At 36.5% G+C, this 24,079-nt stretch overlaps 1 protein-coding gene across 10 annotated transcripts in view; it reads right to left on the reverse strand.

Moving 5' to 3' along the window:
* The window catches only part of CEP128 (centrosomal protein 128), a 393,976-nt gene that overhangs the window by 254,745 nt on the left and 115,152 nt on the right, over positions 1–24,079 (reverse strand). For all 10 annotated transcript variants that reach the window (XM_058567480.1, XM_058567475.1, XM_058567474.1 and 7 more), the window contains 2 exons: positions 16,031–16,681; positions 9,111–9,275 (listed from right to left, as the gene is read on the reverse strand). In XM_058567480.1, coding sequence (XP_058423463.1) covers positions 9,111–9,275; positions 16,031–16,681 — 816 coding nt within the window. The remainder of the gene's footprint in view (positions 1–9,110; positions 9,276–16,030; positions 16,682–24,079) is intronic.

Below are 24,079 nucleotides of genomic sequence, written 5' to 3' on the forward strand. Positions count from 1 at the left end.
AATGCTTACTACTATGTGTGTCTTTTATATCTGTCTCCTCCCCAGTCTGAGTTCCTCTAACACAAAGATCTTACTCTTCTTCATTTAAATATCCTAGCACCTAGCAGAGTATCTCACATAGAAGTCAATCAATAAATCTTTCTGGAACATAAATATCCTTTTATGTTCCATTCATTCCACAGCACTTTTCTGAGTGTATTTTCTACGTGCCAAGCATAGTAGACTCCAAATATACAATGAAAAAAAAACCAGAATCTCTGAACTCAACTTCTCGTGTTTCAGTAAGTTTGTTTTTGCAATAAACTAATTAGTAAACTCATTGAGGACAATCATCTTGTCAGTAACAGGTTATTGTAACCGTCAAGGCAAGTTGACATCACAAAAATGGTATTGCCAGTGGTAAGAAGTAATCAGATGATGAATAAATTTTGAGGATAGAAACAACAAGATCTGCTGATGAATTAAGTATGGGCCCATATGTGAGAGAACGCAATGGTTCTTCACATATATTTAGTAAGCAAAAGAACATCATAATTCCTACTAGAAGATTGGTTTCCTAAAATAAAAATGCTACTATTTTGTGAGTTAGATATACTCTTCTTTCTCCTCTATAAGAAGATGCTTCACACTATCTCCTTCAATGGAGGGGAAGAAGTTACGATTAGTAGTTATTAAGAGCAAGAACTGAGAGCTTGAGTAAGACAGTAGAGCTAACAGAAAAAATGGCATAATTAGAACACTGGATACATGATTTGATGCATGTTAAAACTTGGGTGTTGGGCCGGCTCTGTGGCTTAGCGGTTCAAGTGCGCGCGCTCTGCTGCTGGCGGCCCGGGTTCGGATCCCGGGCGCGCACCGATGCACCGCTTCTCCGGCCATGCTGAGGCCACGTCCCACATACAGCAACTAGAAGGACGTGCAGCTATGACATACAACTATCTACTGGGGCTTTGGGGGGAAAATAAATAAATAAATAAAATCTTTAAAACTTGGGTGTGAAAGACTTTCCAATCCATAGCCTGGTCTTAGGCAGGCTTAGGAAAGGTACCCATAAGACAGAAACCAAAAAATGTAAATTCAAATTTAAACTTCTAACCCCATTTAAGGAAATTATTCTAGCCTCAGGCTTTTTTGTATCTTTTTCTAGGAGAATATTGAGCAATACAAAGATCATTGGCAGCATAATCAAAAAGGTTTTAGGATACGTATTGGACACATTCCTAGAAATTAATATTCAAAGTTGGAAACAAAAATACCTCTAAAGGGTATTTTATGCATTCATTAAGTTTTAGGACCATTTTGTAATTCTCATGTACTTCTCTTAAGTCAAATGCCTTGGAACAGAAGTAACATTATTTATTTAAAATCAGCCACTTTTGATGCATTTCTATTTCTGAAACAAAATACGGACAAGGAAACAAACAGTTTCAAATTATGTATTTGGAATGAACATTGTTTAATCTTCAAAAGAAAAAAATGTATCATACATCTCCAGAGAAATGTTTATAAGTTTACATTGTCTTTAAAAACCATTAAGATTTCTTCTTCTCTTTTTTTCTTAAAGCATGTTTAAGCATGCGTTTATTCTTATGAAACAATATGAAAAAAAAGTTTAAAAACAAATCTCCAAATAATATAACTCATGTATGCAATAAGCACCTCCTAGTTGGTGGTGTTTCCTAAAATTCTCAGAGTGTTGCTAGTTCAACATTAAATGACAAGACAGATTGAGTCAATAAGCTCTTTAAATGGTGATGAAAGAAAAGCTCAATGAAAACAAACCTGGATATTCATTTTATGTTCCCTTTTTGAGTCTACAAAAGCAAGCTAGGACTGCTTACCTTCAAGCACAGCACTGAAACAGATGTAATACAGAACTCTTCATGTGGCCTATTCCCCTTGGCTTTGCACACCACAACCAATTGTATGTACCATTATTTAGCCTATTTCCTACACTGTGAGTATCACTCACAATTTTAAAAGAAAATGAAATCAAACTCACAGTACAGGATTTTAAAGGAAAGGACACGACAGGACTACTTTCCTCTCAAGCCCTTGTAGTTACCAACCACTCAGTGAGTTAAGGACTAAATGGCAGGCCTCTCAATCAAGTCCAAATCAGAGGCCGCAAAGAGGCAAACTTTGCACTCTTTAAATTCATTTAAGATCAACCTCTGATTGTAAATGGTTGGTAGAGAGGTCACTGCCAATGGAACAGAGTTTGAAAATAGCTTTCACACACCTATATTCCATTTTGTAAAGTAGACACCATGTGCATCTCTATATACCTTTATTTCTTGCCCCACCCCTGGCACAGCTGTATGTATAACTGCCCTCCCCCCATTGCATAGTCACTTCACCTTTGCATTTTCAACTTGTTTCTTAACATCTGGCATACTGTACTATACATGGTAAGCACTCTGATATTTCAGCCAATTCTCTGTAAAAATCAAGGACTACTCTGGACTTAATAACTACTTAATAACTACAAGTGATTCAGTTTAAAGCTCGTTATAAATGCCAAATGCAAAATTTATAATTTTACCATTAATTTGACCATTTTGTTATTATTTTCATTGTTGTTGTTCTCAGAAATCTGACAGGAAATTACTCATAACATCCTAGTTAGTGTTTATTTAGAGTATCTGGTTTAAATTTGCCTCCAAATTAAGATGTGGTAGCTACAGCTTTATTCTTCTCACACAATTTAAAATATGTGAAGCACCAAAGAAAGAGTATAATCTGCCTAAAAATGGCCTAAAGTGTAAACATTAAAGTAAATGCTAGAAGTCAACAGCTCATTTGCTTCTTTCTTTCTCGTTCTTCTAGAAAAAACAATTGAATTCAGAGAATTCTGCCTGCTACCATTAGAGTCCTCAGTAAAAATATGGAACTGTGATTTTGCAAAGTAGTGAACACTTTATAGACATCTGACAATTATATATATTTTTCCACAGCGTGGAAAAGAGCAATCCTAAACAGAAGGTCAAATTAGAACCAAAACAAAATTAAACAACACTGATTCATTTTTTCCAGTCACAGATATCTTTTACATGGAAATATCAGGTTTTAATTAGATTTTTAACAAAATCATTGATGACTCCTATTCCAAAATTTCTGTCAGACTAAAAAAATAAGATATACGGTAATCTGTTGAATATAATAACCCTAAATTTAAATTCAACACTAAAAGTCAATGAAAAGACACAAATGTGAGTCATTTTACTGGCAGTAAATAAAGGGGAAAAAATACAAGGAATCTGGGCTCATATCCTGTTTCCACCACAAGCCATGCAATGTTGGGCAAGTCACTATACTCTACTCTTAACCTCAGTTTCCACCATCTGTAAAAATGGGCATCATAATTACACTTGCAAATGTAAATTATAATTACCACTTTTTTAAAGATCCACATTTTGTATAAGAAAATTATTTCCTAAGTGTTTTTATCCAACATAGCCATAGCTTTAAATATGTTGCTAAGCATCACTTCACAAATAATTTAAATAAAGCACTTCATGGGAAGGAATAATACATTTCTATGAATCCTGATCTTTTCAACACTTAATTTCCTGTGAACTGCTATAGCCTTAGATGTCTCACAATTTGTGGTCTTAAGGTGTCTCCTAATTGTTTCATCACAGTTATTCTCATCTCTTAAAAGACCTAATAAAAGAAAATAAGGTCCTCTAAAGAGAATTAAGTATAACCATGGAAATAAACAAGTATTATACGAGGTAGCTAAGCGTCCCAGATAACCTACACAATTTATATACTGGCTGGAAATGGTTCTTATAGATTCTGACACAATGGAAAAAATAGGATTGGTGAACCTGAGTCCTATTTCCAATTCTACCAATGGGCAGTTGGAAGCACTTCAGCAAGTGAATTAACTCTTTGGGCCAGAATCACCTCATCTATAAAAGAAGATGTTCAGAGTTGATGTGCTTTAAGGTCCTTTACACTTCAGAATTATACTGATGCCAAATGTTTTGAGAAATACCACCTCTGCCACAACAGTCTAGCACTATCTTGTAAGCTCTGGGACAATGCTTGTTAAAAACAAAAGCTGGCACATAGATTTTTCTGGGGCAGAAAAACAGAAACTACTGAAGAATCTTCCAACATTGTCGTGGCTAGTTTTAACTACAAGGTATGTGTACGCATATGCCAGCACCTCCTATAACACAGGAAGTTCCATATATGACTGGGATTATGGACAGATTAAAGGGGAAAAGAAAAATGAGGGGAGCACCTCTGCCTTCCTCGGGAGGAAATCTTTGGGTATCTAGCAGCAAGAAGCATATCCTCATAATTCTGTTTAGAATTAAAATAGCAGCAAATACAAATGAAAGCTCCAAATGTAGAAAGTACTAGATCATATAGGATATAAATTAGTTGCTCTGTAATTTTCAAATAGAAAAAAAAGACACAAATAATGTAATCAACAATAAAAGTATGCTACATTCACCAGATGAAATAATAGGTGACAAACTTGATTTTGAAAAATGTTCAATGACACGTACAAATTCAGAATACAAAGCTGTGCATAGAGCATGATCCCAAATGCGATCTGTGTGCATAGAAAAGAACCCTAAAAAGAATTTCACCAAAACTTGAATCAAGAAAAGTTAGATGGTGAGATCACGGGTAAATTTTTACATCTTCCTAAAAAGTGCCCTGCATTTTCCACAATAAAAATCTCCTGTTTTATAATTTTTAAATGTTCCTTTTAAAAAACAAATATTTTCTAAATCTACAATTTAAGAATTTCTAGTAACAAATACAATCAGTAAAATTATTCTTTCATTAATATTTGAAAATAAATGTCTTTATTTTGTTTGCATTGGACTTTGGAAAACAATCTCAGAATATTTCTATCATTTTCTTTATACCATTTTTCTCGTTACTTATAAATATACCTGCAGAAAATACTGTATATATTTTTTCATAAAACAGCCATACTCATAAAACATAAGGGCCAAGAGAATATATAGGGTAGAATAATCTAGAAAATAATGTTTTCTTAATTTTAGGCACCAGCTATGTCTAAAACATTATGCAAACATATTCAAAATTAAAATCAATCTTTCTTTTAATACTTACACTACAAAATTACTTGCAAAGCTCTACAAAGATGGCCAGTATCCTTAATAAACTCATACCTATTTTAATAGATTTTTAAAAATTATATCAGATACAGGTCTGTATAGATAAGACATTTAAAACCTTCACTATTTAAACTTTGATGCTGACTTGCTGAGCAAAAATAATTTAATTATACACTAACTCTTTTGGTGATTCACAGATTCCACTGAAACCAATAAAAATATATTTCTGATAGAATAAACAGTATTATGAGTTTCCAGGTAAATGCCAGAAGAATAAAAAGATTAATATTAATAAGATCTTTTTAGAACAAAAAAAGAAACCAAGTCTTTTCCTTTAAAATTTTAAGCAAAAGGAATAATAAATTTTAACGATACTATAGATGGAAGAAATTTCTAACTGTAACATGTCACGAGAGCATTTGTCTGGTAAGAAGCTCATAATAAAGTCTTAAATGCATATGTAAAAATTCTGTGGGTTGCATAATACTCGTTCTCTTTGTCATGTAAAATTGAAAAATAACATTTGATGTTAAAGCAAAGTCAGATGTTGGAAAAAGTGGATTTTATTACCACATATCACCACTGAATACATGAGGAAAATATGCTAAAGTTAGTTATTCTGTACACATATACTAAGAGCAATCTTCTATCACTGATTAAGGTTGCTGGTGCTAATGCTTTATATGCACTTTGATGCAGTTTTAACATGTCTTAGCTTTCCAAGCAATAACATAAGACACAAACACCTAAACCAAAGTACCCAGTCAAAATAGTAGCAAGACATTTAAAAAAAAGGGAGGAGTGTGCATTAGTGGCATGAGCAGCATCATGTATTTATGTTGGCGATGGGAGTGCAAGAATGCCACTTTGTTAAGTAAGCAAGAAAGGCTGCCCTTTTGATTACGGCCGAGTCGCATTAGAAACCCCTTCAATCCATAAGGCCTCATTTATCAAGTTCACTGCTTTGCTTAAATAGTATCTTTGGGCTACAGTCACAGGGCTTTTTTTCACTAAAAATGTATTTTTGTCTTGTTTTCTTGTTTTATTTTCCCTGGTCTGGCCAACACACAGAGAGAGAGAGAGAGAATATATATATATATATATATATATATATATATATATATATATATATATCTCCATAGGTTATCCATATTTCTTTTCCTACATATATACATATGTATATGTATGTGTGTGTGTACACACACATACCTCTTTCTCCACAATTTACTTATAAATTACCTACTGCGTGTCAGGCTCTGTGCCTGGTCTTGGGGGTGGAAAAACAATCAAGATTCGGTTCCTGTCCTCAAAGAGCAAACATATTTATAAAACTGCCCACTTGTTTTGTTTGCTTAACACATATGCCTTCAATATTACTTACTGCTAGAACTGTCAGCTCTTTCACACGGGTGCCACCTGGGTGGACCATCTGTCCAAGTGATTCAACACAGTCTGGCTCTAAATTTCCAATCAGCGTAATTCTTCAGTAATTCATACTCCCAGTTCCCTGGCCCTTAACTACATAACACATTATTAGAAGGACCATAAGCAGTCAATCAATACTTGCTGATTGCTTGACTGCTTGGTTGAACCATTTATCAGCATATATTTGGAAACACCACAATAACAAAAGAAATGGCAGCTACTAATTAATAGTTTATTAGATACCAGATACTCTACCAAGCATTTTATACATATGTTCAGATTTAATTCTATAGTAAAGGTATCATTATACCTATTTTAAGGATGACAAGGTTGAGGCTTTGAGTTTTAAGCAACTTGCCTAAAGCTACACAGCTAGAAAATGATTTATACTGAAAGTTCTACCCATAGCCACTAACGCTATACTACCTCTCAAAGAGAAAGGCCCTATCTGTGGATGGTTTGACCCAATGAAACTTTGACTCATAGCTAACCATACTAAGGAACGGAGCAACGTAAACAGCTAAGTCAATCAAAAGTACACAACAATCATGTATACAAAAAATATTAAAGAAAAGCAAGAATACAAGCTGTAAATATTTATGTAGGGGTGTGTGTGTCTATGCATCTTTAAGATTATTTACCATTTTAGACTTCAGAGACATCCTTTCTCTGCGTTAGTATCCCTTGACAGGATGCATATAGTTTTAACAACTGAAAGGAATTTTGTTTTTAATGATCCCCCTATGAGCTTTCAATTGCAGACCTGTCTCTTGTCTATATCCTGTCCTCAGCATCCACCACAATGCCTGCTACATACTAGATGCTTCATACATAGCAATGGAATACAATCATTAACTCTTGAAACTCTATTCTAAGGCGAATGTTTCATTTATATGAATGAGCGATAACACATATATATCTGGAACATCACAAACAGAATCAGTGAAGAAACATTTATTTTAAGCAGAACAAGGAAACTTTACATTTTCAACATATCAAAACTTTCACCACTATTTCTTAAATGCAAATAAGTAAATATAAAACATGTTAACACAATCTTCTGGCTAAAATTTTAATTATGGAAAAGTTGGAAAATTGAGCATTATCTCCACAGCAACTACACCCTGGCAACTGATACATTAAATACGTATGAACGTTAGACATAATCAAAACAAAGCATGACATAATAACTAAATTGCGCGGTTGTCAAGGTTGTAGGCCAAAATATAGCAACTTAAGCACATTTAATCATAAATTCCAAACTAACTTATATTTTATTTCCTTGATCTTAACAATTACTAGAAAGGTAAAAAACATACCTAAAATATAGTGAATTTTGCAAACAACGAAAAGAGGAAAAGATGAGCACAGCATTAAGAGAGTGGAGTTTCTTCTTAGAAGTTTATGAAGAGTTTTATGACACCCCACCCAGTGATAGTTTCTTCATCATAGATTTCAGTAACCCTTATCAAGTATAGGATTCATTTGGCCCAGTCTATACTGCCTCATCCTATTATCTGTACTTGAATGGTCTTTTCTACATTTGACTTCTATCACACTCAACTGCAAATCCTTTTAGGAAGCTGGTGGAAGAAACAGAAAGCAAATTTAAATATTCTATCTTCTATTCTTCATTGACTTCTTGCCGTAAAAGTAGTGACTCTCTAGAAGTCCCTAGTATTCTACCCAATGCCTGATATATAGCAGACACTCAAAATAAATTTACACATCTACTAATAGGAAAGCAGTGAGCCTGCTGGGGATGTTCCAAGGTCACTAACCTTCTTAAGCTTCAGTCTCTGCAACTGCAAAAATGAGCACAATAGAAGCAATTTCATAAAATTACTATCAGCGTTAAAAGTGCCTAGCAAATAGTGAGCACTTAACTATTCTATATTTTATTTTGAGCCTCAGTTTCCTCATAGGTTAAAAGAGATCAATAAAATCTAACCCAAATGGGGCCGCCCGGTGGCGCAAGCGGTTAAGTGCGCACACTCCGCTGCGGCGGCCCGGGGTTCGCCGGTTCGGATCCCCGGCGCGCACCAACGCACCGCTGGTCAGGCCATGCTGTGGCGGCGTCCCATATAAAGTGGAGGAAGATGGGCATGGATGTTAGCCCAGGACCAGTCTTCCTCAGCAAAAAGAGGAGGATTGGCAGATGTTAGCTCAGGGCCGATCTTCCTCACCAAAAAAAAAAAAAAGAAAAGAAAAAGAAAAATCTAACCCAAAGAATTGTGAGAATTAAATAAGTACACATATGTAAATCAGTAGGCATAAATGCCTGACATACAATAGGTTCTCAATAAACCATAATTTCTTTCTTTGCTACCTTGCCTCTAAACTCCTATTTTAAGATCCAAAAAAATTTTAAATTAAATGTATTAGAAGGTTACTGGTGGGTTAAAAGAACAAATATCACAGCATTCTAATAAACTTCTATAATTTTTTCTGGGACCAATACAACTTTCCTATGAAAGATTACAATGAGCATTTATTAATACATAAAATGTGTTCTAGAAGAAATAGAAGAAAGTCAAATAAGTCTTTTAAATTAGAATTCATTCATATTTTTACCTTTTCTTCTAGTTGGTCCTTCAAACACTGATATTTTAGCTTCAGTTTTTTGTTCTCATTTTCATTCTGGGTTAATTCCTCTGTCAGCCTGTCACACTGTGATTTCAACTTCTCTAGTTGACAACGATGCATGTTAGCCATATTCTTATCTTCTAAGCTTTCTGCCTGAGAAAAAGAGAAGGAGAAAAGAGAAAGTCCACTGGCCACAGCCAAACTGTACACCAAAGAAATTATACATCATATCAGTGGGCAAATACTTCAAGATTCTGCTATCGCTAAGCATTCGTACAGAAACATACACAAAGGAAATGCTCTTTGCAGTTATTCAGTCACTCCTTAGCACTCACTGAGCATTTACTAAGTGAAAGGTACTGTGCTAGGTGCTGAAGATAACAGATGTGAACAGTAAGAGAGACAGATGCAACACTCAATTTCTACAACAATGAATGAGAAGTGCTTAATAAAGGTGTAAGCAGGGATTCGTGAACACTAACTCTGCTGAGAGGGGAAGGAGTTATTAGAGAAGTGTCCCAAAAAGGAAACGCTATGAGATATTATTGACTGATCAGTTTCTTCATCTATAAAAGGAGCTTAACAACATTCCTATTCAACCTATCTCCCGGTTTTTGTGAAAGAACTGTGTACTTTTTGTACAATGTAATTATTGATACCACTCTTGTAGGCTAAAAAGATTATGAATTGTAGCAGCCAAGAAACTACAATAACTTAATATGAAAAAGAGTTTATCGGGGCTGGCCTGATGGCGCAAGCGGTTAAGTGCACGTGTTCCACTGCAGTGGCCCAAGGTTTGCCGGTTCAGATCCCGGGCGTGCACTGACACACCGCTTGTTAAGCCATGCTGTGGCAGCGTCCCATATAAAGTAGAGGAAGATGGGCATGGATGTTAGCCCAGGGCCAGTCTTCCTCAGCAAAAAAGAGGAGGATTGGCATCAAATGTTAGCTCAGGGCTGGTCTTCCTCACAAAAAAAAAAAAAAAAAGAGTTTACCGATGATTATTTCAGCACCAATAGTGTCATAAAGTAAATGATTTTCGATCTTTAGAATATAACCAGAATCAGCTTTAGAAAAATTAGGAATAATCTATCCTGCGTATGGGATTCAATAAAAATTTGCCAGGGATGTGAACTTAAAGACTTTTAAAATAACAACAATGTAAACACTTACTACGTGTCAGGCACTGCTCTAAGATCTTCTTGTATAGTTTTTCTTCATATTGTCCTCACAACAAACTGACCGAGGAGGTACTATTATTGCCTCCTTTTTTGAAAACTGAAGCACAGAGACACTAAGAACTTGCCCAAGGGGACACAGCAAGTGCAAAGTCAGAATCTGAACCCAGGAATTCTCTCTATTATCCATGCTTTCAACTCCTCTGCCAAACTGCCTTTCAAAAGGTACACATATTATAGGGCTTTAAAAACCAGCTGGGTGCAACTTGCAATGTTAACTGGTCACACCTACTAGTTACTAATGGCCTGTAAGCAACTACATACAATTTGTTTAAAATAAATATTTTAATGCCAAAAATATATCTGTTTCTTTTCCTTTTATATGTGTTTAATCGGGTATGCAGAAACACAATCATTGGAAGAAATTTCCTGAAAGGAAGAAGTTCTATGAGTTTTAGATAAAAATCGATCTTTTATTCGCTCTACAAAATTCACCTAAGATTTGATGCCACTTTGAATTAATAAAAGAATTGATTTTTTTATGAGGAATCCTGTATTCACAACTCAAAAATAAACTTACAAAATAAACTCTCTCATCAGGAAAATTGTTCAATTAAGATTTTAAGTTTCAGTAGACTGCTTTGGCTTTTCTTTATGTCTCATAAAAAGCATAGGTAGAGAAGGTTTCCCCCTAAGGCCAGTGGTGTGCTAGAGCCAGCTCATAGAGACTCTGAAAAACCAATTGTGCTCACCTCTTCCCAACTCTGTCCCTCTCCAGTGACATCTTGTTCGATAGCTTGAAATCAGCCAAATGGGGGTATTTATACCCCTGAACTTGGCAAATGCTATAAATCAGGGTTTCCCCTCCACCCCCAGAGACCCTATTTTAAAACATTTACCAGCACACCAATGCCTAAGGTTGACTAAGAACTTCCTTCTTGTTGTGGTTTTCTTATTACATTTACATTTTATTTTAGGGTTTACAAAGTGATGTCACATCACAAAAACTCTGTCATAGACAAAGACATTACTATTCCCATTTTATTGATGAGGTGCAAAAAGGTTAAGTAACCTGATCAAGATCAAATGGCCAGCAAGTGGCAAAAGTACAGACGCCAATCCTTGGTCTCTTGATTCCAATAAAAGGCTCTACAAAATGATTTTTGTTGAAATCGTAATGAGGTGATAATCCAATATCCTTCAAATATTAATAGCAGCTAGAGTATTTCATTAAAATATTTTACATGTAAGTTTAAAAATAGGCATGAGAAGCGTAGTTCTAGATGGGTGAAAAATATAATTTGTCCAGAGAAAAATTATGGGTAACGTACCAGCACTTTCTAGACTCAGAAAAAGTAATACATTAAGCTGAAGCTGAAAGACAAAGAAATATAACATTTATAGAGCTGCTTGTCCAAAGCCCTCTTGTACGTAATTCAGTATACTAAATCTTCTGTGATGACCACTGGTATCAACTCCTTTTAATTAACATAAATAAGTAAAAAGTATAGGATTATATTAATGAAATAGCATGAGGTGGAGGTTGTTCCTTATGGATAATTTATTCAGTTTAAAAGGAAAGTTCTGGGCCTCTCACAATCTCTGGTCCCTCTTTTGCAGCTCTTGTGCTGCTTTTGTACTACATTAAAGAGTGGCTGCAAGACCCCTCCTAGATCTCAGTCTTCCAAATTACAAAAAAAAAGTCTAAAGTTTTTAGAAGACCTACAGAATACTCCTAAATTATATATTCTTTACATACACGTGAATTTCTTAAAGCTTTAGTATCATCTCACTATATGTGAATTCAAAACACTTCCTGAAGAAAGGATGAGGAAATCAATTTTCCCACATTACAGGGAGAAATCCAAACCAGACAGATCACAGAGCAAGTCAGGAACAAATCTTCTGATTTCCAGCTTTTTAAACATTTCAACCCAACATCCATTGAATAGCTTCTGTATGTCTCGAACATTATGCTAGAAACCATAAGATGATACAAAAACAGCTAAGACCTGATGCGTGCCTCTCTGGAGACTTATGAACACACAGCAAACCATGATATAAGGCAGCCTAAATGTGCTGTACTAGAGGTACCAACAAAGAACTATGGAAACACAGAGGATAGAGAGATTTATCCCAACCTCAGTTGAGATATATTCCAACTTCAGTGAATCCATAAATGAAATGAAAAATTAATTGGGCCTTGAAGGATTAGGCAGCATTTCTCCTCCTGCAGATTGGGGGAAAGGACAATCCAGATGAGGAACAAGCAGTGAAAAGTATATGTGGGAAATGGTTGTATATTTGTATGAGGAATGTTGGGGAGCACAGAAGGCTCCAAATGTAGACAACTCAGTTGGGACCATATCAAGGAGGGCTGGACTAGAGTTGAGAGTTTGTTCCAGAGACAGTAAATAATCAATGAAAGTTTTTGAGCAGGAAGTGACACACTCAGACCTATGTTTTGGGAAAGGAAATCGGGTGGTATCTGAAGGTTGAAAGTGAGGAGTTAGGGGTAGAAAGAGGAGGTAAGGGGGAAGTAGGAAGGCTACTTAGAGCCCTGTCTCGGTAATCCGAATTAGCAGCCTGCATGCTGTTTTCTACTATGACACATGATATATTGTTCATATGACAATGTATTCAGGAGCAAATGTAATTTCGGTTAAGCAGGCTGTCCCTCATGACTTCATCTCCCACTCAAGAAAGCATATCACAGTGTGAGAGTGATGTTCTTATAGAGATGATCTTGAATCTGAGCCAAGTGATTAAATTATTAGTAACTCCTGCTGACATGTATGTTTATTACATAACCTGAACAATGGTGATGAGAGCCGGAAAAAGGTCAGTTACAGTGAGAAAAAAGGGAGGGTGCAGTTTCAACAACACTCTCAAGAAAATGCAAGCTCCTAAAAAGAAGCATTTCACAAGCCATGACCTAACAAATCATTACATACTTGTCCTCATGCAAAAACCCTGCTTTCCTTTGAGATTCACATTATTCCTCATCAATCCTCCTTTCCTTGAAGGCAACAGCTGACTGATCTGTTATCCTCTTCATTGAGGTTTTTGGCATGTGATCAATAGCATCAGAAATATCCAAATATCTATCCAACAAACTAACATCAAACTTATTTGACCTGTTCTATTCTAACCACCTTCACCCACATTCCACCACAACAATCCACTGCGTTACCACACTTGGGGCCTTAACTCTGAAAATTTAAACTCCAATGTAAGAATTCCGGACCAAATAAGCAACCTATGATCATAGATTCTTATCTCTCCACTCTCTCAATCCGTTGCCCATGATACTTCTTCTTCAATGTTAGCCACATGGCAGTACATTACATGCTCCCAGACTAGTCTCATGCAGTTTATTATACCAGCCTTCAAAGCAGTTTACACGTTCACCACTCACAAATTTCTTACTGCACTGCTGCTCTACTCTACTTCAGAAGGAAGAAAGAGACTATCAGTCAGGATTCACATCAACAACCCCAGGCCATCCCTATCAACTTACCCAATCCCACTGGTTTCTTTCAAAACCTTCAGAGGAAGACATGCCCTGTCTCCTGTTGAATGCTATCCACTCTGTTTTTGACCCAACTCCCTCACATCTCCTCATGGATCTTCTCCACCAATCTCTGACAAATGGAAGGAACACTTTTTCAGTTCTTCTTTTAGCCTGTCTGCCATATTTGATACTCTTGACTATAGCTTTCTTGAAATGTCCTGCCTGGGATTCCAAGATACCATTCTCTTCTGGTTCTCCCTCTGTCTTTCCTATGGTCCTTTATTCTTATTTGCTAGACTCTCTTTCTCAATTCTTCCATAAAACATTGGTGTTCTAGAGTTTCATACTCTTCTCTCGCCCTGCACGATCTCATCCAAATCCCATGATTTCAACTACCACCAATGGGTTACTGGCTCTCAAATATTTAACTTTAATCTCAACTTCCTCCTCAACTTCTAGCCCATTATGTACTAAACCGTTCTACGTAGACTTCCATGGTTAGGCTTAAGATCCCTTCCACCTAACATTGTTCTCTCCAAATGTGCTGTTCCGTCAGTACTATCTATCTTGAGAAATAGCCTCATTATCCACCTCGTCACCCAAGTCTATATCTCGATATCCTTGATTCTAAACCTTTTCCAGTACAGCAAGGTAGTTAAGAACGTTGGCACTTGACTACCTAGGTTCAAACCCTGTCTTACTACTCTCTAGCTGTAAAACCTCGGGCAAAGTTACTTAACCTCCCATGTCTCAATTTCCTCACCATAGAGAAAAGAATATCATATAATCTGCAGAGATGATGTGAGTATTAAATGATTAACACATGTAAAGTTCTTACAGCAATGACTGGCACAAACCAAGTGCTCAAAAAATGTCTGCTAGTATTATTACTGTCACAGCCAATCAATCAACATGATATATATTTTATTTTCTTTAAAATCAGCTCTTCTTCTCCATATCTCTGATTCTACTTTTCTTTATGTCCTCATCAACTCTGAAGGACTACTATGCCATATTTCATCAATATTAAGACATATTTTTTCACATTTACCATCTTTGTCTTGGGATGCTATCTTAGAGATGATAGCATGTCATGTTTGCACAGGTAGTTTTTTTTTTCTTAGTAGCACGCAACAATGATGCATCTTACAACTGATGGTGTCTTAGGTTCAATGAAATATAGTAAAGGCTTCTTACCTATTCTTCCAGCCTCCATTCTTTTCTGCCCACTCCAATTAATGACCCCAAATCCACTACTGCCAGTAGGCTATACAGGACTGGGGAAGAATTCATAAAATAGCTGAAAACATTCTACAAATGTCAGCTATTTCAATATAACTTCATTTTTCATCATAAGCATTTTTATGGTAGTTGCATTTCAAGGAATTTTGGAAAAAAACCATTATAACTAACCTTTGAAGATTTACCCATTTATTCACCTAATCAACAGATATTTAAGATGTTCCAAGAACTGTTCTAGGCACTGGGGATATAGCTGTAAACAAAACAGACTCAAATCCCAGTCCTCATGGAGGTTACATTCTAATTAATGGAGATTAAAAAATAAATAATATGGAATCTATATCATATGATAATAAGTGTTATGGAGAAAAAATAAAGCAAGAAGGAAGGAAGATTTACCACAGTCCTGACAATCATGTTATGAAATGATTGCCCTGCATGGTGATAATACTAATACCATTAGACCTTAGGAACATTTCCCCAAATGCAATATCTCAATTATGCATTTACTCAGGCAACTATGATTTGGAAAAGAAGGGGTAAATCTCAAAAGCCTTGGGTTTACACAGCCCATAAGCTGATCCACTTTAGTTACCATACTAATAAGGACTGTGGTTATAGCTTCTATGGCCTTGACAAGTCTTTGTCTTTTATATTTTAGGAGGTCATAAATGTTGAATGAGGGCATGTTTCAGGTCCACGACTTACTGCCACCTCTGCCTTTCCTCAACTCCCCAAATAGCTAAATGTTCTTTTTCAAGGGTTTCAATGCTCTGAAATAGGTGTTTCCAGGTGGCCACTATAACTCATTTCAACCTGGCCAAACAGGCATGAATAAGCCTCTTTATTGTTAGTTTTATCTTCCCTTCAGTGCTTGGGAATACAGAATGATCTCTAAAAGTTTATGCTTTATTAACTTCATGAGCCACCAGAAAAATTCCTTCAGTATCATCAGGATAATTCAGCCCAGGTACCTTCAGTGTCCTAATATGATCCTCAGCCTCACTCTTTTCTTTCTTGAAGTGCTTCATCAGCTCCTGGATGTTTTGTTCGTGTTTAGTTTTCACACTCTGCAATGACGATGTGAGATCTTCCAGCTCCCTCTGGTGAACATCTCGTTCCAGCTTTAACTGTGTAATGATTGTAGCTGTTTCTTCATCCCTGGATTTTGCCTGTGTCTGGAGGTCAGAAAGGTTCTTAAGCACCTCTTTCCTGGCTTTCTGCTCCTCGGCCAACTTATTAGCCAGATCTGCCCGGATGGCACTCAAGTCCTTGACGGCCTCTTGCATCTCAAGAAGTTGAGCTTTGTCCTTAGCCTGGCTCTTCTTGAGCTCAGCAATTTCTTCCTCCAGGTGAGCTTTCTCAGTTTTCATCTGGCTTTGACACTTACTCTGCTTTTTCAATTCACTTTCCAGCCTATTGATGGTCTCCAGGGAATCCTTAACTTCTAGTTCAAGGTCCGCTTGATGCGCCTTAACATCACTTAGTTTCTGCTCCTTACAGTGAAGCTCCTCCTCTTGAAGGGCACGCTTGGTTAAGACTTCGTTTAATTCTTTTCGAAGATTCTCTATTTGTTGTAACGCTGCATAAAGCTGGTTTTTCAATTCTTCCTTTTCTTTTAGAATCTATAGGGTTAAATATATAAAGCAAAAAAAAAAGTTAATGTAAAATTCACCATAGACGCTGACAGAAAACAAAATCCACAGAGAAGAAAAATTCATCACATAGCTTATATTTTTTCCATTTTTTAGTAAAAAATATTTTTAGGCTAAAAAAAAGAAGAAAAATACAATCACCCTGAGGTAGCACCACATTGAAAGATACGTTTCAGATTTTCATCACCAAAACATATCAATCCTTCATCGTAAATAATTATTTAAATGTAAGATAGAATTGAGCAAAATAGGCAAAGAAAAAGACTCCTATTATAACTTACCAGAGGTTGAAACAATATAGTGTTACTTAAAATAACAATGATTTGCATTGCAATGGCACACTTTCAAAGAGGAGAAACCTCAAAACAGATATGAAGATAACACAGGGAAGCATGCAGATACTGTCTAAGAAAGGTTATGGTACAATCAGTCATTATTAATAAAATAATGTCAGTAGTGACAAGAAACATACCAGTATGTTACTGGGAATCTCGAAGCCCCACAAAGGTAGAAATGAGATTAATTTAAGATTAGAAGAGGTTGGGAAGGGACTCAAGAGAAAAGTTAAGGGACCAGACATCCATTACCCTCTGTCAGCCTCTTTAAGGGGTTAGGGTTTTTTACACCGAGAGACCGAGGCCAAGAACTAACTCTCTAATCCTCTCCACTCATCAATGCAAATGAAAAAGTCATAAGAAACGATGAAATCCAGCCATTTGTGACAACATGGATGGACATTGAGGGTATAATGGAAAGTGAAATAAGTGAGAGGGAGAAGGTCAAATACCGTATGATTTCCTTCATTAAGTAGTAGATAATAACAACAATAAACAAACACATAGGGACAGAGATTGGATTGGTGGTTACCAGAGGGAAGGGGGGAGGGAGGAGGGTGAAAGGGATAATTCGGTACATGTGTGTGGTGATGGGTTGTAATTAGTATTTTGGTGGTGAACATGATGTAATCTATGCAGAAATAGAAGTACAATGATGTACACCTGAAACTTTTACAATGTTATAAACCAATGTTACTGCAATAAACAAAAAATTAGAAATAAATAAATAAATAAATAAATAAATAAAATATATTAAAAAAAAAAAAAAAGAAAAAGTCAGCAGCTAAGGAAGCCAAAATTAATAGTTTTCCCTCCTGACACTAGCACCAAAGACAATCTCTGTGCCTGTTTATTGATGCCCACCATGGCTCAAACCTGGAAAAAAAAATTAAGATCCTCATTTCAGAATTAGAAATGCGTTAAAATACAAATACTTGTCAGGCATACACTTTACATTTTATAATTCATTATGAAACAATTCATGATAAAATGTAATGACTCAATCACTCCAAAAAAATAGTTTCCTCAAATCCCTCTCAGTTTTAACAGGAAGAAACAGCATGAAGCTAACATGGAAATAATAAAAGGAGGTGATATGGCAGCTGAGCTCTGACCACACAGAAGTGAATTTTTTCTCAGTCCAGTCAACCGCAGTTCTATTGCTTAAGGAAATTATCTTTATAAAGATAATAATAATAGCTTCATCATAGGGTTGCGATGAAGACTAGTGGGAAAGGGGAAACAAAAAGCAGGAGTGGGATTTAAGTTCAAAGACAAACCAGGATCTCAGGGAGGTATTCATGTAAGATAGTTATCAAAACTGTGAAGAAAGAGGATAACTGATAAAGCAATGTTCCTGGATCGAAGACTCTGGAACACAGATGAAAGAGTTCACTTTGGAAAGATTGTAAGGCAGGAAAAATGGCTAGAAATAGAGATAAGCCTAAGGGTAGATATATTATTTTTCTACTGCAGGGTAACAAATTCTAACAAATTTCCTGGCTTAAAACAATACCCATTTATTATCTCACTGTTTCCATAAGTCTTAAATCCACGCAAGGTATTCCCCTTAGGGTCTCCTAACGCTAAAATCAAGGTGTCAGCTGGCCTGGGCTGTTATGTGGAGGCTTTGGGGGAGAATCCATTTCCAAGTTCATTCATATTGTTGGCAGAATTTAGTTCTATGCACTTAGGCCCTGGGTCCCTATTTCCTGGCTAGCTTTGGGCCAAGGGGTGTTCTGAGCTTCTAAAGGCCACCCACACTCCTTGGCTCATGGACTCCTCAATCTCTGCAGCCAGCAACACCAGGCTGAATCCTCTTGTTTCAAATCCCTCTGACTTCCCCTTCTCCCAACAGCCAGAAAAATATTTCTGCTTTTAAAGGCTCCTATGATTAGATTAGGCCCATCCAGATAGTCTCCTTATCTTAAGTCAACTGTGCCATATAATATAACATAATCTGGGAGTGATATCCCATCCATCATATTCACAGGTTCCAGGAATTAGAGTGAGACATCTTTGGGAGGTCCCTCTACTTACCACACTAGAGAAGACAAAAACTGATAGCATCAAGTCTTGGCTGTAAGGTTAATGCGGGAGGAGCCTGAGAAAGAGGAGAGGTGGCTTAAATAGAGTGATTATTGCTTGGAACAGATAACACAGCCCCTTGGCCATGAGTTAAGAGACTTCCATGCAGCCCTGAAGATAAAAATAATATTTTCAAGAAGAAGGTCTAGCCAGTAAAATGCCTTTGATTGCAAAATACTATAACGTCTTCCTGAAGTTGCTTTAAACAGCAAGGATATTTCTTTTTCTCACATAACAGGAAGACTGGAGATGGGATGGTTCAAGAAGAGTCCTTCAAAGCTCAGGCTCTGCTACTCTACAATTCTCCAAGTTTTGCCCTCCGCTTCAGTGTTCCAAGGGTCACATCAATTCATGACAAAGGTGATAGCCTCAGGGTGGACAGTCACAGACTATGTTGGTCAAGTGTGGAATTTCTTTGGCAATATAGATGCTAAAAACTAAGTAAGTTCTGTCTATTTGCTTTTGGTTAACAGCTTGGCTGGTAGCCATAGCCCAAGATTTTGTCTAGACACTGTCTGTGAGTCTGAAAACGTCAGTATCTTAACCACCACCTCAATATCCTGGGCATTCCCAGGGGCCCTCAGTTGAATAGCCTTTATCTTGAGGGAATTCAAAACAATGGATTTGGGTCCCCTTTGTCTTGCCAGGAATGCTTAAGTAGAAGTACTTGAAAGGGGCCTGAGAAATCAGGCTTGTTTTTACCTCATTTTTATTTCTGCTAAGTTTCCTACCTCCCTATCTTGCTTGGATTAACTTCAGCATGGATAGCTAATTTGGCTTTTCCAACCCTAAAGAACTCCAGCTTATCAGACTCAGTACATTTGTATTACAGATTGCAGATTTTCAGTCTCGCCACCCCAAAAACTCTTGCTCTGCTTTTAGACAGACAGGCTTCAATCCATACCCGTCTCTCTTGTAGGACCTTTCGGAAGGCTGCAATAAGTACACAACATACTCCAACATCCTGAAGGTTTCCTCCTGGTCACTTAATACCATACTCTGAGGCACAAGCATCAACACCCCAAGGTATGATTTCTGATGGTTTAACCAACTACTTCCAATAGCATAGCAAGGTTTGCCAATTTTCCCTTTAGAAAAGTATGATCCTCCCTGCCCCCACCCCACTTCTCCACTTAGTCAATCCTACATTTTGTGTTCTTTTACTTACAGCTCCTAACCCTTAGAACTGATGTTTCATATCAGCTTGAATTTCCTCTGCTGAGAGTAAGAGAAAACTCCAATTCAAGTTGACTTAAATCAAAAGGTAATTTATTATCATTCCAGACATAGTAGGTCACAGCTCTAGGTCCACCTCTCTGTAGTTCTCTCAGCACTAACCTCCTCTGTGTGAGGCTTTGTTCTCAGGACTCAAGCAAGACAGCTTCAGCCATTCCAGCCATCACAGCCAAACACAACAATATCCAGAGAAGGAGAAAAATCTCTCTCTTTGTGTATCTTTTTTAGGAGTGAGGAAGTGTTTACCAGAAGCTCCCCATAGCTCATTCTTCATTGATCAGAACAGGGTTGTGCTAGCATCCATCGCCAACCCTCCCCCTTTTTTTTTCCCCAAAGCCCCAGCAGATAGTTGTACGTCATAGTTGCACATCTTTCTAGTTGCTGTATGTGGGACGCGGCCTCAGCATGGCCTGAGAAGCGGTGCGTCGGTGCACGCCCGGGATCCGAACCCCGGACCGCCAGTAGCGGACCTCGGGCACTTAACCGCTAAGCCACGGGGCCGGCCCCTATATCAACTTTTGAATGGAATGGAATGGATTGGGGCAGGCGGGGAAGTAACCAAGACCACAATAGAAGCCAACGGATATTTCTATGTAAGGTTTGCTGGTACTATTCAGGAGCAGGAATGGAAAAAGTGGTGAGTTGGGTTAACCCCAGATTGAAGACTAGTGAAATGTGTGAGGTGGAAGGAAGAAATTGAAGATATTGGTGAGCATGTCATCAGAGTAGCTTTTCATGAATTCCAGTCTGACAGGAAAAAATTGATTCCAGGAAATAACTGGTCAACCAGAGGAATGTGGAAAGATCAAAATCAGATGGTAATGGTTAAAAAAAGGAAAAGGGAAGAAAAGAACTGTGTAAGATCAGAAACTAAAATTTTGGAACTAAAGATTTGAACACAGAGAAATTACAGATGATGACAAATTTTAGCCACAGAAATTAGTTGCTGAGTGATTTGAAGGTCACTGTAAAATAGGAAATTACTAAAATATAAGGATACAGAGCTCAATGGGTTGCTTACGTGAACTTTGAGTTCACCGAAGATGATGGCAAGAATTACACGTAATGAAACAGGTTGAGGGGAAGTCAGGTGCGAAAATCCTTGAGAAATATGGAGGCTAATGGAAAAATAAGTATCAGTCAGGAACAATGGGAAGAGAATGTTCTAACCAAGCAAATCCAGCTTCCAAACAAGAAGATCTATAAGGGAAGATTATGAAAGACAAACTGAAAACGGCTGTGTGAAGCTAGAAGAATAACACTGTCTAGAACCATGGAGGTTATGGGAACAGGGACCAATTCCTCAAAGACCTGACCACAAAGTATACACAGTTTTTTTGATTTAACTAAAAGACAGACAAGGAAATTTAAAATAAATAAATAAATAAGTTATTTTTCTGCATGTGAGGGAACATGCGGACAGATTGCTGGATTATACTAATGTATCAGTATAACCCACATCAGTATAATCCACACATTTAAAAAAGTATGCACTTCAGCACTGATCCTTCTTACTTTTCAACCATTAGAAAATTCAGATTTTAAAAGACAGTATATATAACATATAGTTTTTTTTTCCTTAGCATGAAGGCAATACACAGAAAGAAAAGATGGCAATTTAAGATTCTTCAAGTCAAATACTATCAAGCAAGGAGTTCAATACATGGGCAAGCCAATTATTCTGCCAATTCAGAAAGAAAACATACATAAATAAAACAACCTAAGAAGTATTCCCATTATCCATGGTGAAAAAGAGTATGAATTTGCAAAGATTCAGAAAAGCATACACTATGATCAAAATCCAAGTTCAAATTTTTTCCTTCATCTTTTTTAAAGCACACATAAAAACTAATGACTTCAAGCAGCCCTTTAAAAGAAAAACGAAGATAAAAACATCACAAAAACGAAGATAAAAACATCACAACTTACGATTAGATTATTTGTATCTGTAGAATTTTAGGTCTTCCTACTAATATGTGTTCATCTATATAACCTTAACGAACATCATGATTCCTTGACATAAACATTCATGCCATTGTCTTTTAAGAAAAGTATACAATCTGATCTTTCTGGTTTTTTCTGCAATGATATGCTATTTGTTTGATATTCCATATCCTTCAGTAATGAAGTAGTTTTGTAATATGATATATATCTGATAATGTTACCAAGATTCCAAAAACGTAAAGAGCAGGAAAAAAAATATATCAGAGCAATTTTTAAGAGAATAAAAGCCTTTGGCCTTCTAATGTATTTTTAAGTGACAAATCTTAAAGCAGAAAATTAATTATGCTGGAAAAAGAGAAATGGAAGTAGGCACAGAATTATTTTGAAAATGCAAAAGTATCTTTTGAATATATAAAATGGCTCAAAAGGCTACTTATTAAACAATTAATTTATTCTTTAAACCATGTGTTTTATTTGTAAAACAGTATGATTTCTATTTTAATATACACTTCCAAATATACCCCTGGAGTCACTTTTTGAAAATAATTAGTCCTAAAAAACAAAAAAGGAGTAGGCTCTATTACTAATGCCTTAAGGTGGCTTTGTGATTTTATTAAGAATTAAATACTCCTTAGAGGTAGTATTCAGTAAGATATTAAAAAATATGCTTTTTTCCCCAAATTATTTACAATGCATTTCCACATCACAGATTTACTGGACACTTGAATTTGCAGTGAAATATACGTTATCCTTTTTGCCTTGATTAACCATTGCTCTAACTACGACATGCTGCATTAATTTTTAAGGCTTTTAAAGTGGAAATTACAATGCCTGCTGTGATAATTGTGATACCACCCTAACTGCAGCAATCACTTCAAAACTACTTCTTTGCTTATCATTAGCAATGCTAAGTGATAAAAATAATTATCATAGGAGTATTCTGGGAAATGATTGTTTAACAATTTTAATATTCTGAAAAGCTCAATCTAGAAAACTCTCAAAACCATGGATTAGGATACTGTCTGATGACATGGACCCTTCTAAATTTCCTCTAATTAAGCAAAATCCTGAGATGGTTTTCAATCAATCAATGCCGGCAACCACTGTTCTCTCTAGCTACCTCCCTCATAGTCAGGCTCATTGAACCAGTTGCCAGACCAGGCTGACAACAGAATAATCAAGGTACAGCAATTTTCTGGGATCAAATCAGTTCAGATTCAAGTCTGAAAGCTTTAGAACTGCTTTACCTCAGGGCAACCAGTCACCCACTATGTGTCAGATGGGTTAAATTGAACAGCACTCCACAGTGAGTACAAAGTGATCACTTCCTCCATCTTCCATTATGTCCGAGAAATTCAGACGTAAAAGGCAAAGCGTCTTTTCCATGACAGCTCATCTGAAATAAGTATCTGTCACTCCTAAGTGCTGACAATTGATTTTATAAATATAATTGCCCTACATTTTGTTTTCTTTTGAAAGACAGTCAACTTATCCAAATGATTATTCTAGAATGTTCAGTTCTTGACAAACAACAAATGACAAAGTAGAAATGATAAACCAAGACTGAACATGGATAAAAATCAATCATGACTTTCCTGTTTATTATCTTATAAACATCTGGGCTTAATTCAACTCAAAGATATAGTTGAGAACCAACATAGGAGCATAAAATCCATTTAAAGTAACTGATTATACAAGAGAAAAGATGATGTGAAATGCATACATAGATCAGTGAAATGCTTTTTGTTAGCATCAAAAGGGCACA

The sequence above is a fragment of the Diceros bicornis genome, chromosome 24 (genome assembly GCF_020826845.1).
Source record: "Diceros bicornis minor isolate mBicDic1 chromosome 24, mDicBic1.mat.cur, whole genome shotgun sequence".
NCBI classification, from domain to species: Eukaryota; Metazoa; Chordata; class Mammalia; order Perissodactyla; family Rhinocerotidae; genus Diceros; species Diceros bicornis.